The 18,111-nt window shown below is 42.2% G+C and overlaps 2 protein-coding genes across 10 annotated transcripts in view; one reads left to right on the forward strand and one right to left on the reverse strand.

The window, feature by feature from the left end:
• TMA16 (translation machinery associated 16 homolog) overlaps positions 1-17,347 on the forward strand; it is a 46,536-nt gene extending 29,189 nt beyond the window's left edge. The window contains exons 7-10 of one of the 6 annotated variants that reach the window (XR_013351138.1): positions 570-772; positions 2,345-13,474; positions 13,560-13,718; positions 15,397-17,347. Coding sequence is in view for 3 of the 6 variants with exons in the window: in XM_077846557.1 (XP_077702683.1) it covers positions 570-750 (181 nt within the window). In the remaining 3 variants the exon portion in view is untranslated. Of the gene's footprint in view, positions 1-569; positions 1,796-2,344; positions 13,475-13,559 lie in introns of those variants that run through there. The other 5 variants (XR_013351139.1, XR_013351137.1, XM_077846557.1 and 2 more) reach the window with 5 other exon arrangements.
• The window catches only part of MARCHF1 (membrane associated ring-CH-type finger 1), an 800,751-nt gene continuing 786,625 nt past the window's right edge, over positions 3,986-18,111 (reverse strand). For 3 of the 4 annotated variants that reach the window (XM_077846552.1, XM_077846554.1, XM_077846555.1), the window contains one exon: positions 3,986-8,266. In XM_077846552.1, coding sequence (XP_077702678.1) covers positions 7,968-8,266 — 299 coding nt within the window. In that variant the 3' untranslated portion in view covers positions 3,986-7,967. Of the gene's footprint in view, positions 8,267-14,131; positions 17,927-18,111 lie in introns of those variants that run through there. The other variant, XM_077846553.1, reaches the window with a different exon arrangement.

An 18,111-nucleotide genomic window follows, 5' to 3' on the forward strand; every position in this document is an offset into this window, starting at 1 on the left:
CGTCTGCTTTGGTTCAGGGCATGAACCCAGATCCAGGTATCGAGTCCCCCATTGGGCTCCCTGCCCGAGGAGCCTGCTTCTCCCTCTATATCTCTGTCTCTTCTGTATGTCTCTCATGAATAAATAAATAAACTTAAAAAAAAAAAAAAAGGAGAGAAAAAAGTCTTTTCTGACTGCAGTTTGAATAGTTGCAAGTATGATAGAGTCATTGCTTCTTGAGGTTCTTGGTAAGATGGAGTCTTCAGGTTAGGGAGAATAAACCAATGGAATAGAGCCTCCTTGTCACTTCTGTCTTAATATTTTTCTGTATTACGTTGGAAGTTTGGGTATGTGGGGATCTCTGTGCAGTTATTGCTCTTGTAGGTTAACGAGAGGATAAGGATGGACGAAAGCAAGCCTCACTTCTTGGGACTTTTTTTTTTCCTAATGCATATGTTGTTTGTTTCTAGTGTTTTTGAAACTGCTGTAAATTTATTAAGCTTTGTTCTACTGCTTTCAGAGTTTTAAGTATTGACAGCTCCTCCATCTCCCACCCCCCGCAGCCTCTTTACGTACTCTCTTTTGTTTAGGGAATGGGATTTGGATCTGAAGAAATTGCCGAACATTAAAATGAGAAAAATCTGTGCTAACGATGCAGTCCCCAAGAAGTGCAAGAAGAAAACTCTTACAGCTGTAGACAAAGATTTAGGGGAACTGGAACTAAAAGATGAATCAAGTGACTCAGATGAGGAAATGCCAGCAGTGGCATAATTGTCCTTTGTTTGAAGTGAAAGTAAGTAAATTGAGAGCATCAAGTTATGTTTGACCTGATTATGGTAAATAACTGTGTAGATAACAACAACTTGTTGTGTAGTTTGTTTCATGATGAGAATCCCATTTGCAGTGTCAAAAAGTGTTACAATTTTCATTTAAAAATGAATGTTACTTTTCATTTACATTAAATTGTTGAAATAGATGTAGTGAAATAAAAGCACAATCTAAGATCTATTTAATCTAAATTTCCTGGACAAAGGGAGTGATATGAATAAGGAATAGAAAGTGTTTTGATTTTTTTATTTTTCCTCTCATGTTTACCTTGGATCACCTGATCTCATATTCTAGGGCTTATAGAGCAACCTGTTTTGTGGAAGAGTCCTGTGGATCCTTCTTGAGCCGTGATGATAGCAAAATTGGCTTTCAGTAATAGTGTTTCACTAATCTTCCTCTTAAACATTAGACCTATTTTCCTTATAAAGTAGGGAAAATGTGATAGGGAATAAATATACACTGATGGACTATACATTATTTTTATTGTCTTTAAGCCAGAGTTAAATGGTAAAGAAAAAAAATAGTGACTATTTTTGTGATGTTGGTCTCCCACTCTTTATCTTTTGATAAAGGGGATAAATGATTTCAGGTTAACTCTTTGTATGTTGTTTTCTGCTTTCTCATGAAAACTGATGGCTTTATTTGTGGAAACAACTAATGAGCAGAGAATCTGTTATTGTGGTTGTGTTACTTATTTCTGTTATTTATTCTTCTGAGAGAGACGCTAAGTGACAACAGTATTTTAAGTATCATGAAAGCCATGGATGTGTTAGAATGTTGTTCTTCATAGAACTTGTTAAATGCAATTATCTTTTAGGCTGTTTTCTAAAGGCTATTTTCTAAATATTTGACTATTTTCAAGAACAGAAATATAAAACATTAGTGCTATAAGAGATTAGATATCAACTAAGTTTCATTAACAATTTATTTAAAATGTTAACAGCTTTTTTATTGAAAATCAAAAATAAAATTTATTTTCATAATTTCACTTTTTAAAGTTCTGATTATTTCATTTTCAGTCTTTTAACTGATGCTGATTTGCTTTTCTTTAGTAATCTTTGTAATACAGTTTTATGGTTACAGACGTTCCTCTCTTTAGTCATTGGAAAATATCCTCTTTTCTGGTTCATTTTTGTTTCAAGATGGCTATAAAAACTGAGCCTTAAATTATAGTAAAGAGAATAAAAACTGTTTTATCCTGTCTGATATTTTAAAAGGCATACTCTTAGATAAATAACTTAAGAAAATGGCAGATCATCCTCCCCCTCAGACATTTGTTCCTAGTTCTCCCTACGCCATCGAACCAAAAATACAAGCACACTACCTGGAACTAGAATAGGTAGGTATTTGTTGAGTGAATGAATTTATTTTACCACTTAGCATAATCTTTATATTTCATAATCCTATTTTATCGTATATCATTATGGATAATAACATGGCAAGGACTGTCATGTTGCTCCTGGCTGGACGAGAGTAGCCTAAGAGATAGTTTGTTAGATTGATGCTTTTAAGTGATATCCTTAATCTCTGTCTATAGAATGTGTATTCTCTGCAGTGATAACTTGTGCCGCCTCACCTGGACTCCTCTTGTGTCCATAGTATGCCTTTGTAATACAGCTTCTGTAGTATTCATGGCCATGGAACAGAGTAAAAGTAACTCACTTTGTTGGCAGGTATGTGCAAGCTGGAGGCTGGTAAGTTGTTTTTTTTTTTGTTTTGTTTTGTTTTGTTTTTTTGTGTTTTTTTGTAAAATGCCAGATAGTAGATATTTTAGTTATTGCAGCCCAAATTCAGTTTCTGTTGCATATTTCTGCACGTGTGTATGTGTTACCACCATTTAAAAATATAAAGATCGTTCGTAGTTCATGGCCACACACAGAATAGGCCGCAGGCTGGACTTTGTCTACTTGCAATAGTTTGCCAAAAAGCTGCACTTCACGGCTATAGGCTAATGGTTCGTCTCTAAGCTCAGAGCAGCTAACTCTGACACCTGAGCTGAAGGCAGATGCTTAACTGACTGAGCCACCCAGGTGCCCCGGGATAACTTTGCTTCTAAACACGTTTTTCTTTTTGAAATTTTATTTTTTAGAGCAATTTTAAGTTCATGTCAAAATTGAGAAGGAAGGTAAAGAGATCTGCTTCCTGCCCCCACAACATGCAGAGCTTCCCCCATCGTTGACCTTCCCCACCAGGGTCACATATCTGTTACAACTGCTGAACCTACATTGACATCCATCACATTTCTAGTGAAATTCACGTTCGCTTCCATGGCCAAAGAGTCCTGAAATGACTTGATTTCTGACTGGTTCTCCAGCTCAGTTTGTTTCCACTTGCCCTTGGCTAACTGTACTTCAGATCACAGGCCTTCTGTCCATTCCTAGAATGGCCAAGCTGTTTTCTATGGTGGAACAGCTCTGCTGGTACCCTGATGACCTTGTGTTTATCCACTTAGGTCAGACTTTGTTCAGGGTGACCCGAGCCTTCGAATGAATGCCCTATGATGTTCCTGGAACACGAGGATATGGGACATGTAGGGACGACCATGTGCCACTTCATGTTTGCCTCCCTGTCTTCCAAGGAGGACATGTGAGACAGTTTGTCATTGCCTCTGGATTTTGATGAAGTATGAGACTTTGCACTGTGAGGCTTTTTATGGTGTAGCCGGAGGCCACAAGTTGCTTCGCTGCAACATGGAATCAGCATCTTGGCACCAGGGTGCCCTGCTCCTTATATTGCATTATCCCCTATCTTTCATCTTTCATGCTTTCTCCTTTTTGTGTCTTCCCTTGGGACAAGACTCATGGAGAGCTGGCAGTTTGCCTTTCTTTCGCTATCTCTCTAGGTAATAATTGTCTGACTCCAACAAGGGTTTGCTGTTTCTTTAGTAATTGAATCTTGCTTGCTACTTCCACTGAGGATGTTGGTTACTCTTCCTTCTGCCTGCATTGCCCTTTCCCTGAGTTAAAGAACCTCTTAATTAACGCACCTCTTTATTCCTTTCTATAATGTCAGGGTTGGCCAGCCAATGTTGGCTTTAACATAATATGAATATGTTCAGACCCTGCTTAACCCAGACTATTATAAAATCTTAAGAACTCAAGCTTTTTTGAATGTTGCAAATAAATACCTGCAGAAATCCTGGTAAATTAGGCAAAGAGTACAGAAACCACAACAAAAGTTTAGGTCACTTGTTTAATATACAAAGTCTTTCACAGATAATTATTTTCCTTAATTTGTCTTAGTACACATTATTCACAAAACAATAAGTTGTTAATGCAAGAGAATTAGGTAAAACCAAAAAAGTACAAATGCTCAATCTCAAAAATTGCACACAGTTAAATTTTTTTTTTTTTTTTTAATATGATCTCCAATTTCAAAATGGGCTTTCTTCAGATTTGGAGGAAACACTGCAGCCCAAAATAACAGTACTTCCTTTGAGCTGTATTGATATGTAAAATAGCACCTTTGGGCTGAGTTAAGGAAAGGAAAAAGGTTTTTCATCTTTCTTATTAATTAAAATATGAGTCCTATACAGTTATTACATAACAACTACAATAATGGTAAAAAGTTTAAAGAGCTCCACTTTGTTCCAGAATATTCAAAGGTAAGGTAAGGAAAGGTAAACTGTCAGGTGAATGAATGCAGTAATCTTCCCCACCTCACCCCCTTGACAGAGTATCTTAATGATGCCATTGCTCTAATGAGCTAATTTTCCAGCCAAATAGTAGGTGTTTTAGGGGTACCTAAGGGCCTCTTGGAAAACAGGATAAATGCGGCTGTCTGGGACGATAATCACATGTAATAGCAGCTCCGAGTGAGATTTCATCTTGGGGCATTTTGAAAGACTCCTTTAATAAATACTTTTTTTTTCAGTTTCTCCATTGCTGTATCCCAGGTTGATTGGATCATTTTTGTTTTGATTTTTTGTTTGTTTTGCTTGTGTTTGTTCTTAAGCGTCATTGCATTCTGGACTTCACTTTAAGAAAAAATACTGGGATTTCATTCCTTTACAATTCAATCTTTGACACAATAAAAGTGAGAGTTCTTTGAAAAATTAACAGCATAAGTGTCTGTGTTTTATGGTATTGATACTATCAGATGCATGATTATAAAAAGCCAAGGTTTTAAACAGAATTGCGTGTTCATTTTTCAATTTCAGTCCTTTGATTCACTTCCATTTTACTTCTTACATGAGCAGGTAAACATGCTTCAAAAAAATTGTCCTTTTGGAGAGTCATTTTTGAAGGGTATGTCCAGTCCACAAAAAGTATTGTCAACAAAGTCAAATCCTTTCACTGAAAGGGCAGTTGCCACACAGAATAGGAAAGAAAATCAATATTAGGTTTTAAATGCACATCATTATTTCAGATAGTTTGAACCATAAACAGCCATTGCAGGAAATTTTAAAAGGTTTAAATTCAGGAGTTCAGGGTTTATAAAGGTAAGAAGAGTAGCAGAATAAAAAGCTGGTTTTTAACCTGCTAGGGAACTATATTCTTATTACAAGAAAGTCAAAGCCTGTACAAATTAATTTTGAGAATTTAGGTATGGTATTGAAACACCATGTCATATTTTATGGTTAAAACAGTAATGCTTATCTTTACTTTTCATTCTAGAAATGTTTTCTTAGTGTTAAGTGTAGCCCTTAATAAACAAGGCCTATTTTAGCCAATCATCTCCCACTGAGAAATGAGCAATGCACTTAGCCATCTTGCTTAGGTCTACAGAATTTAAACAGTATTTTTGGTGGTAATTAAGGTAAATAATTCTTTTCCTTCCAGAGCAAATGTAAAAGAATTTGGGATTTCATGGCTTGCTGGTGACCGATTCCCCCACCCGCCCCAGGAATATTTGTAAAGAACACTGTGCCATTGCTAATCACTGGGAAGAATGGGTTAGTAAAAAGCTTAGAAAAATTAACAGAAAAATTGAATCAAGGTCAATTTATTGGGTGAAGTGCCATGTTTAAATCACCCAAAACTTAGCTATTCATGAGTATTTATCTGAAACCTTTAAAATGGAAATTTAAGAGGAAGTTAATACAAAGTTTAGTTTGTTTACGGTTCATAGATCTTTTTAAAATCACAACTTAACGTCCTTATTTGTGCAGAAATTACAGTACAACTTCAGTTACTTCAGCTCTGTCTTCCCTGTGCCTTTTAGTCCATACCCTCCACAACAAGTTTTAAGAAAGAAGAGATTTAAACCTTTTGTTTTCTGACTGGCCAAAAACTTTAATGTTCTTCTCATGTACATACATGAAATCACACACACACATCACACACACACACAAAATTGACATTGTTTACCTTTTCTTTATTTCTAGAAATTGTGACTATATGGACTCCGTGTCAGCCACTACTAATACTCGTATCTTTCTCCTCATTAAAAGGTTATTTCCTCTTCCTTTTTTCTATGATAATCCATGAAGAACAAGTACACTGATAATTAGAAAGTGCATCAATGCGATACCCAGGTTTGTGCAATGCGAGACCCGTGCTTTGGTTCTTATGGCCATCATGGTTGCCTTTTCACAATAATAAATAATGACAGCTAACAAAAATAAATCACCTTTTTAAATAAAAGACATCTTTGATGGTTCACTAACTCTATAATCATTAATCTAGCTCACTGCAATATCATTCACGCTTCAGTTCTACATGAATATGCAAAGAACACAATAATCAACTGAACTGCCAAACCTAAACAACTCAATTTATTACTTATCACAAAATCTGTTGAATATCTTTACTTTCCAGCTGACCAAGGGAAATACTGTCAGCTTCTTAAAAATCAAGTCTAAATGCTTAGTCAAAATGATTCCTCTGTCAAGTGGATGCCACATGTGGATTAAAGAAAAAAAAAAAACCTTACACATTTGACTTAACAAAAATATTTAATTTTTGTTTCCCTATCATATGTGCCTCATAGTAGCAAACAAGTTAATTTCAGAACTTTGCCACAGGTAGATCATTTTATCTTTCCATATTTTCATTTTTTCACACTACAAAGTGGTAAGTTCATCTAACTCTTTAACCAACCAGGTTATTTAATTTGATTAATTTAGTGCTTTATAAAACTATACCATTCATGAGACTTTGGATAAAAGAATGAATCGAGCTGCTCTTTTGAAATAGTCAACTGTTAAATGAAGCAGAGGCTCTGCCTCTGATTTTAGGGCTGCATTGAACAACATGTTTAAATTAAGATACACAATAAAGATAAAATACATACTGGATTTTGAAGACTTGGTTCATAAAAAGAGGTGTAACGGGTCTCAATTTTTAATATTCATAACATTGAAATAATTTGATATATAGTGTTAGTGAAACATAGAAATTAATTTCACCTTTTACTTTTTCTGATGGGCCTACCGGAAAATTTTAAACGTATGTATGCGGTCTGCATTTGTGGCTCACGTTATATTTCTGTTGGACAACACTGTTTTAGAGGGACCAGATAAAACATACGACCTAATAGCTGGTGGTAGCTTCTGTGGGTATTTAACAGCACTAATTACACCCAGAAATCTCCTGTTCGTGATTTAAAAGTGATTCTAAGTATTAATATCTTCAAATGCGTATTGCATCTATTTTTTAAAAACATGCATCTGTTAAAACAACTGGACTCCACTATAGCCATAAAAATCTGTTAGCTGTCAGAGTATGAGCATCAAACTGCATCCTCCACGTCTGCTTCTGATACCACTGAAGGATGATGCAGACAATTTCAAGCTTAAAACCAAGGGTGTTTCTTATTTCCAGATGAGACAGTTAACACCACAAGGCCTTGGAAGAAATACACATTGCAGTTCAAGCCTGTATTCTTACACTTGCTCCTGCTCCTGTGAGGATGCCTGTGTCCACTCAGGCTTCCGTCCCTGCCTATGAGCATCCCTTGCTCCACTGGCTCTTAACTGTCTTAGAAATCCGTCTCTTGCTGACTTCCACATTTCTGCGTCACCCTGTGGACTGCTTCCTGGGATCCTGGTCATTGGTGGTTTTTTGGTCCTTTCCTTTTTGAGCAAAGTCTGGAAAAACGAGTCAGTAGGAGAAAGAGGAGAGGGTGAAGGGAGTGAGCGCGTCAGGATCACTTCTGTCACGTGTAGTGGCTGAGGGCTCGGAAGAGGGTCTTCAGGGAAGACGCTCCCAGCTGGTCTGTCACACTGGTATAACCTCGGGGGGCCCGCCCTCTGCAGACGGCAGTGGATTCGTACCTGTGTGTGATACAGGCACCACCACGGCGTCCTTGGTGTCCGTGTGTACGTTACACGAGAAGTTCTTCTCCTGCTTTTTGGCAGTGTCGGGGCAATTCTGCACAAAGATCACGCGGTTGTAGGCCTTCAGCCTGCGCCATAGCTGGACGTAGACTTTACACTGTACGTACATGAAGACGAGGCCTCCTGTGAAGCCAATGGCCACCACAACCAGTTTTGTCCAAAATGGCCATTCAAGGACACCTTTGAAGTCAGAAAAAGAGAATGTTATCACCAAGTTCGTTATCAATGGATTTAGTAATTTTTTCTATGACTCCTTCAAAAGGCCACGCCTGCCTGCTAAACTTTGCGGATAAGGAATACTGTTAACAGGCCATAAAAATTATAACCAGAATTGCTTAATTGCTTTCTGTTCTTTTAAAGGCACTTAAACTTCTACATGAAGAAACTCTCACCTACCACTATAATGATCTTATTTCTCCTATGTCCAGTACCTGCTGTGGTTATCAGGTACTGTTAGACTTTTGATACTTACCTTGATATTGATTTCTTACTGCTAAATCTTTAAGGAAAGAGAGTGAACATACTAAGTGAAAGAATCCATTTTAAATCTTTTTAAAAAGGTAAAGTGATAGGTAATTCTATAGGACCATACATACGGGTCCCCCTCCCCACCATCACTCTCCTTAAAATTGAAAAGACAGTGAAGGAGAGAAGCCACCACATCTCACCTGAGAGAGAAAGAATTTCTAAGTAAAGATGTGCATAGCATTTAGTATTTTAGTCATTTTTGTTTCAGGAGTCTTTGTCTCTGAGAACCACCACTTCCTTAGTTATCGATATTTCCTCCTATTTTGTGCCACCACAACTAGAAACTGGCTTTCACAATTTTTAAGACTTTCACAAGAGTTTCTCTGACTATAACATTATCTAGGCCACACATAATTATGAATGTTAAATATATCATGGTCAAGCTCTTTTGCCCACACCAGGATGCAGATGGTAGAAGGCAGCTGTCTCCCCTCCTGTGAAAGGCTGTCTAGTAACAAGAGCATGGTTTGGTATGTGGGACCAGGAGGAGTCGGTTAGAAATCATGATGTATGAGAGTCTATGATTCTACTTTGGATTTTATTTACTTTTCCCTATAACGATAAATACAGTAAAAGGAATGTCCTACCTATATTTTGTAACACCGGTATTTGCTTTATGCTTCTGTAGGAAAACAGACATGAGGGCTTGTTTAGCTCCTACCTTTGTTCTATCAATGCAAGGAGAACAGTCATCTGACATACAGACTCCGGGGTAGATCAGTGGTTCTCAGCGGAGGCTAGTATTTTTCCGCGGAACATGTCTGGAAATACTGTTTATTGTTATACCCGGTGTCTCTTTGCAAACAGATGTCAGAGATGCTGTGTAAACGCCCTACAGTGTATAGGATAGCACTCCCCAACGAAGAATTATCCAGTCCGAAGTGTCAGTAGTGCTGGGGTGGAGAGTTCTTGTGGAAGGCAATCACTTAAAGTTTCTTTATTAGGAAATTTGCAGGGAGGATTCAAAGTACAAAGTACAAATCAAATACCTTGAAGTTTTCCAAATTTAGAAGGATACTTTTGCTCTTGGCTACTGTATTGATCAGTATTTCGTATGTATTTGGAACATTTTAACCACAGACAAACTGGAGAAAACATGTTTTATCTCCCATTTGGGGGGGAGAAGTCCCCGTGGGTACATCTAACTCCCCTCTGTTTGCTACATCACAGTACTGCCTGGATGTTTCCCATTTCTGAGGCTTCATCCGTGGTCCTCCTCCTTTCTGGGCTTTGCTTCCCTGTTTCGGCATGACTGCCTGTCCCAGCTCAGAAGTAATTTCCAGCTGGAAATAAATTTCACCACTCTTCCAGTTTCATATTATGTCTTCCATTTGTGGCGTAAGAGTCAACTTTCGGACCAGTTACTTTTACTTTGCTACATGATAACCTCGACAAGCACAGAACTTATGTCAGTTGGTCTTTGTTTTGCAGTAGGTATTTCAAGGATGAATGAAAGCTTTTGAGGTTCCAGGTTGGATTGCTTTGCCTCAGTCTCTTCGGTATAAACCAGAGGCGCCAGCCTCTACTTGTCCACGAAGCTTTGTTTTCATGAGTGGGTGATATGAAGAAGTCTCCACTCTTGCTCTACCTCTCCTTTCTGAAATAGTGACCAGAACCCATAGCGTACCTGAGAATCTGGGCCAGGAGTAACGAGCCATTTTCTCTGCCAGTTCTGGGAGACAGGCTGAGTCTTCCGGTTTCTTTCACAAAGCTCTCTGATCGATTGTTTCTCCAGTCATTCCTCTTTCATATGTTTGGGAAGTCAAGGAGCCCAGTATAGTCCTCGAACAAGCTTAGGGTACAGGCTATCTCCCCACCTCACATCCAGGAGCCATGTAGGTGCAAACCTGTTGTCCACATGCCCATCTTCTCTCAGAGACAGTCTGAGCCTACTCTTTGCTTTTGACTAAGTGGGCAAGATCTCTACTTCCTTTAAAGATGTTATTGAACAGTTTTAAGATTTTATCCTGGAAACTCAACGATAAGGATACTGTGAGAGGAGATGCTAACAGGGGGCTAAGTGGATTTCCAAGAATGTTCTCATGGGTAACATGTGTTTACCTCCTTATTATGGAGACTCAGCAAATTGTCTTCATACTCAACCTTGTTGGACTAGTCAATTCTATGCTGTTTTCTGTAAAGAAGAAAGAATGTACACAATAAGGAAGGGCGGTAGAAAAGAGAAGACAACATCTTGTTCCTTGTGGGTCCTTTGTGGAAACAATTCTTTGTCCTCACTAATACATATTTGAAGCTGGAACCCAAACTTGGAAATGCTAAAAGCACAAAGTTGTTTCTACCCGCCCAGTTTGGAAAAGGAATCCAGAAAGTCCAACTTGAGGCAATTCTCCCATATGTTCATTTTTCCGAAGCCCAAGGATTGTATGTGCTTCTTCCTTGGCGCTTGGGATCTTTTCTCAGGAGTTCCTGGGTTTAGGAATAAACCGCATCCCATCCTCCTAAACATCAATGGGAAACTGCTTGGAGATTCTTGCACAGGAATTGAAGGAGCTTGGAGGAGCAAATATTCTGTCCACAACCATTTTCTAAGGAAATAGAAGTCTTTTCTTGGCCCTCATCATAGATAAATTTGACTCATTCACCATTCATAATGTCATGCCAACCCCACAGGAATGGGCAATAAAGTTCTCAAGCAGCCTCAACGTGTGATGATTAAATCCTAGGCCTCCTTTCAGTGAGTGCGTGTGTGTGACGCGGTGCTGGGCAGCTGCACTGTCGTCCGTGCTGACCGCACGCAGCAGCATGCTAACAGGCTGTGAGAGCCCTAAGATGCTCTGCAGATTTGTCCTATGATGTGATACTGGAGGCTTCCTAAAGTCCAGGCAGATGAATCCAAACCCTCCATTATGTCTGCCTGAATGTGTCGTGCCACCCGAACCAGAGAAATCAGGCCACAATTTGTAGGGAACTTTATATGTAAAGAGCAATAAAAGCACTTTAGACCGAGAAAAGCAAAAGGCACCCTTCAGCTCGTGATAGTTTCTTGGGATTCTGAGTCTGTGTGAGATTTTTCTAGCAAGCCAGAGAGGAAAACTGGGGACTCCAGGTAAAAGTGACTATTTCTAGAACTTGAATAAAAAAACGAATGAGAGAATAAAAATTCGTAAATTGTTTTTTCACATAGAAAATTCTTCCAGCTATTCACTGCATTTCCCACTGGGATTGAGTCAGGTGACATGGATTGGGGCTATTTAAGGGCATTTCCTTTTCAGGAATCCGAGACCAGATTTTATTGATAAACAGGACCACTTCCACTGACTGTCTCTTATCTTCTTTACAATCACTTTCTTCATCTTTGCACCCAACAGCACCCTCCTTCCTGGCTAGGAAATACCAAAATCCCAAATTTTTATTCAATTTCTTTGCAGCCCAGACTCCAATTGGATATGCCTTACTACAGGATGGCTTCTCAAAGGCCATTTTTCTGTGTAAAATCCCCCACTCATTCTTGAGGATTATGGTTTTTGTTCTTGTTTTATAAGTAGGCCCCACACTGGGCGTGGAGCCCAGAGCAAGACGTGAACTCACAACTCTGAGAGCAAGACCTGAACCGAATTCAAGAGTCAGGCGGTCAATGGACCGAGCCACCCAGACACCCTGAGGATTATGGGTTTTATTCCTAAGAATCAGCCACTTCAGTCTTTACATCTTCCCGTGTCCTAATTCAGATAGCTGTTTCCTGTCCTTGACGTACTGAGAACCTGTTAGCTGGTATTTGCTTTGGTCTCAGTGCCCTCAGCTCTGGTAGCCTGTTCAAAACTATTCCAATTCGGCTCATGCCCCCCATCACTGGGTCCCTTGGTTTCCGTCCCTTCCCTCCTTGACTCTGGCTGTGACTTGTTTGGGCCAACGGGACAGCAGCAAATAGGACACAACAGAAACCTCAAAAGTGTTCACGCTGTGTGTGTGGTTTGCTCTCTTGCTAATTTTTAAGACTGTAATTGCTACACGAAGAAGGCAGGGCCATCAAGCCCTGTGTGGTGGAAAACAGCTCAGTTGTTTGTGTCGTCCGGCCAGTAGTGTGCCGGCCACCAGCCTGGTGGAGGAGGGCAGTCCTGGTCAGCAGCAGACAGTTCGGCCATGGCCAGAAGCAGGGCCCACCTGACCAGAATTGGGAGTGAAATAAATGCTTGTGGTTTGATGTCCGTAAGTTTGGGCATAATTGGTCCTAATTGGTCCTACAGCAAGAGGTAACTGATCTACCAGTTAGAAATGGAGGTTAAGAGTAGCATTTACCTCGCAAGGTTGTTGGTGTGGATTAAGTGAGTAGTTCCTGACACAGAAAATGCCATTATCGATGTAGGTCACTGGTGCTCTCGGAGTGATTTAAGTGCGACGTGGGCTGCAGATCAAGAGCAAAGCTTTGCCTGGTGCCTGTAACTACGACCTTGCTAACGTCGAGGGGCTTCAACATCGGCTGCCCCGTCTGGACTCCAGGCCATGAAAACCCCCAGGAGAGGAGGAGGTCCGGTCGGCTGCCAGCCACACCTCCTCACCCTGTAGGTCCGGGCATCCTTCCCAGCCAGCAGTTCCCTTCCTGGAGAAAAGCTCAGAAACCACCAAAAATCAACTAAAAGGTCCTGAACTATGTAAGTGGCAACTACGTGGATGATTTGTCCAGAAACATCGATGACAAACTTTCAGACTACAATGACGACTGTTTGTAAAGTGGGATACATCCCCTTTCAGACTCTCAGCCTTATTTTCTTTCTAGTTGTATTGTTTCTCGGAAAATTTGCTTCCCAGCTCTGTCCACTGGAGGAACACACGCAAGGTCACCTGGAACATCTTGCTTTGTTTTCTCTTTAGGTCTAATTGAGTAGACCGGCAAGCTCCCAGGTGGGTGTTTATAATAAAGCTGCACAGGAGGCAAATTACTTCTTTCTTCAACCTTTAAAAGAGTGATCTCTAAAATCTCTTCCAGCTATTAAAGTGGAATTCTCAGAGTATTCTGTGTGCAGTATGTGGTCCATCATGTAACTGGAGACACCTGGACTGTCTCTAAAAGGCCTTTTAAATGGCAGAGGAGAACCTGTCTCATTTAACAGCTGCAGTGACTATATTTAGGAAAAGCGTCTCATTGGTAAGTTGGGATATTTTTGCTGGGTGCTTAGGTCATGCAGAGTTATAAAACGTGTTTGTGTAAGGGTGTGTGTGCGTGGTGGGGCTAGGCAGGCGGTTTTCTCCTTGTTGCTTCTCTCTGGTTGCATAAATTATTTTTTAAAAGTGTTTCACATACTTGTAACGTTTTCCTTGTTTTAGTGGTAAGTAAAGATACATAAGCATATGCAAATATGAATATATGTAGCAAAATATATAAATATATGTGTATAAATTATACAAAAAAAATATATATATATACACACACACAGTATTTGTATAAACACAATGATTCAATTTGTCTGATGCAAGGTCAAGTCCAGGGTGTCTTTGAAAAATGAATCAGAAAGAACCTGTGACGGGTATTCAGTCCAGCTTTGTTTTACAAATGAGGAATTTGAGTGTCAGAGTGGTTATTTTATTCAAGGTAACTAGTCCATGACCAAGGCGGAACTAGAACACAGGCCTTCTGACAAGTACCTTAAGTCAGCACCAATCACGTTTGGGCTGTTCACAATAATAGCACATATAATGACGTCTAAAAAGGAATGCTTGGGCAGCCCGGGTGGCGCAGCGGTTTAGCGCCTGCCTTCAGCCCAGGGCGTGATCCTGGAGACCCGGGATCGAGTCCCACGTCGGGCTCCCTGCATGGAGCCTGCTTCTCCCTCTGCCTGTGTCTCTGCCTCTCTCTCTCTCTTCTCTCTTGAATAAATAAATAAAATCTTTAAAAAAAATAAAAAGGAATGCTTAAGTAACAGTGCTCAACAGGACAATATATGGATTGCTGGGAAGTGATGTGTAGCACCTCCTCGAAGCAGATGATAATAGCTAACAAGGATGGCACAACCAGACTCCTCATCGGCTGGGGTCAGCCAGAGCCAGCAACAGTTCTCGAATCCCTACCAACCCTATAATGCTCTCGGAAAAATGAAGCAGGTATCTCCCTGCCCTAGAGATACTTAGAGGCTCACAAGTGAGTCAGGCAGGAGGAAAAAACAAAAAACAAAAACCAGTTTGTTATGCTAGTTCCCCTGTGGTGTATGCATTTAAATAGTTCTGGGGCAACGTGAAAATGTGCACCTGCCATACGATTTCACTTCTACGAAGAATCTAAGAAAACAAGATAAAAAAACAGGAATAGACTCATAAATACAGAGAACAGACTGTGGTTGCCAGAGGAGAGGAGGTGGGAAAAGTTGAAGTAGGTGAGGAGAGGTCTAAACTTGCAGTTACGAGTAAGTCATGGGGATGAGAAGTACAGTGCAGGCGTTACCGTCCACAATACTGTGAGGACTGTGTATGGACAGACGGCCACTGCCCCTACCTGTGGTGAGCGTTTTGTGATGTATATAATGTGTAATCACTGCGTTGTGCGCTTGAAGCCTATTGTACGTCAGCTATACTTAAAATTAAAAATTAAAAAAAAAACAATCTGTGCCTATAATCTCTCCAATAAGTATAAATATTTGTTTTCTTGGCCTCCATTTTTGTGTTTTGTTTTGTTTTCAACACACAAATAGTATACTGGAGGATTTTTCTAGAGTATGTCAAGGTAGGCAGGAGGAGCATTGCTCCCCCAAATTAGAGTAAGCAATGGGTAATTGGGGGTGTTCAAGTTTCAAGCACCAAGAGTCTGATTTTTTTTTTTTTTTCCACTACAGGCAGAGAAGTGAGAGAACTGTCTGGGGCAGCAGGCTTATTTAATCTAAAAGAACAACCATTAAAAACACATAAAGGATTTTTTTCCCTCCAGGATTGTTATTACAGTTCAAAAAATGTTGCTGTTTTATATTCAACCTCAATTTGGGTTAAGGGAGGACGGTTTGTTCCTCTTCCAATGATTTTGAAGGTTTCAAGGCAGACTTAAAATATTTTGACTTTTAAATTCAGCAGGTTTTTTTTTTTTTTTTTCCCCAGACTTTAAAAGTAAATTCAGGCTCAGCACTCACGGTCCCAATGCCAAAGGGAGATGAACATAACACCGACTCAGGCAGATGCCCCCACTACCTATAAATGTGCTTTGGGAAATCGGGCTCTGAATACAGCTGGAACATGAGGTACAGATCATTCCCTTTGCGGAAGTCGCTATCGTTTCCATCTGAAATTCCCCGAGTTAGGAGCTGTCCCCCTGGGAAGCGGCTCCGGCCGTGGGCGCTGCTTCCTGACAAGTATCTTGCTTCCTAATTCGAACACTCTGAGCACCAAAGATGATAGTCATCTCATTTTCACTTGCTTTTAAGAAAGCGAAAATAATTTTTTAAAAGTGTCCAGTAGAAAGCTGACCCATATATATTGGAAAGCCAACTCTTCTGATGGAGGGACCTGAGTGACAATCCACTGGGGGCCTCTGGTCTGAAATCCTGCATCCACCCAGAACTGAGAAAGGAAAAAAAAATTCTTTTGAAGAAAAAATCTAAAAGAGAAAAGGTAGGGAAGTGTGGGTATGAGGCATTCACAACCTCATCCTTCCTTCTGCAACGTCCACTGGGCCCCTTGCCAGGGCCCCGACATGGCGTTTGGCCCCAGGGGTGTGCTGGTGAGCAAGACAGACCCTGCCCAGCCTGCTCTCACCTCAGTCTACTGGTGTCAGGAGACTTACAACTAAATGAGCAATTACAATAGTGTAGGGTAGGCATCCTGGCAGGCAGCGCTTCTTACCGTGTCTGCAAAAAGAATGACATAAGGGATAATTAAATCTAGACCTCTGGGGACGAAACTCGGGCTTCGTGGGGTGTAGAAACTCCCAGGTAATTAGAATATGCAATCCAGATGGGAAGGGGGTGGGGCGGGTTAGCGTAGGATGTTAGGTGAGCACACGGTTCCCCACACTCAGAGGACGCAGGGATCCGCTCTTGGCTTCCTAGGCACAAGTTGCTGGGCCGCGTCCTCACAATCTCTGACCATAGGTCTGGGGTGTGGAGAAGCCAAGTATTGGCATTTCTTTCTTTGTTTTTTAAAGATTTTATTTATTTACTCATGAGACAGAGAGGCAGAGACACAGGCAGAGGGAGAGGCAGGCTCCCCGCAAGGAGCCCCATGGGGGACTCGATCCCAGGACTTGGGATCACGAAGGCAGACGATCAGCTGTGGACCGCCCCCCTGCGGCCCAAGAATTTGCTCACCCTGCACCCCCGTCACCCGAGGCTCACCCTGCAGTCCTGTCACCCGCGGCTCATCCTGCACCCCCGTCCCCCGTGGCTCACCTGCACCCCTGTCACCCTCGGCTCACCCTGCAGCCCCGTCACCCGCAGCTCACCCTGCAGCCCGTCACCCGCGGGTCACCTGCAGCCCGTCACCCACAGCCACCCAGGAGCCCCGTCACCCGCAGCTCACCCTGCACCCCCATCACCCGCGGCTCACCCTGCAGCCCATCACCTGTGGCTCACCCTGCAGCCCATCACCCACGGCTCACCTGCAGCCCCGTCACCCGTGGCTCACCCTGCACCCTGTCACCCACAGCCACCCAGGAGCCACCTGCCGGGTGTCTGGCGACCCTGGGGTGCGCTCGGTGCCCACTGCAGTCACCAGGGGGCAGCGTGAGTACAGCTGTCCGTCCCTCCTGCTGTTACTGCGTCCACACCAAGGGAGAAATAATAAAACCTTCCCTATTAACTTGCTTTTCCTCCTCGTTTCTTTCCCTCACCTCCTCCCCTTAGTTCCGGTCATCTTTGTCTTTCAGCTTCTTTTCTCTTTTTGGGGGAGGCGCACAGAGCCTTTGGCCCCTGCCAACACGCAGTGTGGCCTCTCCGCAGGTCCCCTGTGCTGGTTCCCCGGTGGCCTACCCTGGGGGCGGCACCTCCTCCCCCGGGTGCAGGCCGGCCGGGCGCAGGGGAACCCCCCCAGCAGCTCTGACTGCCACGAGCCAGGCCGACCCCCCAGCCCTCCGTGCCCGCTGCCCTCAGTAAGGCCCCCCGGATGTTGGCACCCCCCAGGACCCGTGAACGGCTTCCTGCAGGCTCGAGGGCAGCCTTCCCCAACAGCCCGGTGACCTTTCTGGCCACCGTGCGCACCTGCTCTACCCGTTACACGGAGCTGATCAGCGACGGCACGTTCTCGAAGACAGCATCGTCTTAATCATGGTTTAAAAGGCGCAACGGCTACGGTGCATTGAATGAAAAGACAAAACCTCTCCACTTCCCAGCTGTTCGTGTGCCTTTTCACATCTGGCTGCACACACTCCTTCATCGGCTCCTGGAAAGCCGGGGTGACGTGTGGCATCTCTAGGTCTGGCCCTTCCAAGGGCTTCGGGGACTTGCTACATCGTGCGGCCCGGCCGGGGACCCCAGATAGCGGGCAGAGGATTCCGGTCACCACCGGAGGGGCCTACACGGCCGTATCCCCCGTGAAGGCCTCCCGGGGAAGCAGCTCCCCACCCA

Source organism: Canis aureus, chromosome 13, assembly GCF_053574225.1.
Source record: "Canis aureus isolate CA01 chromosome 13, VMU_Caureus_v.1.0, whole genome shotgun sequence".
Lineage (NCBI taxonomy): Eukaryota > Metazoa > Chordata > Mammalia > Carnivora > Canidae > Canis > Canis aureus.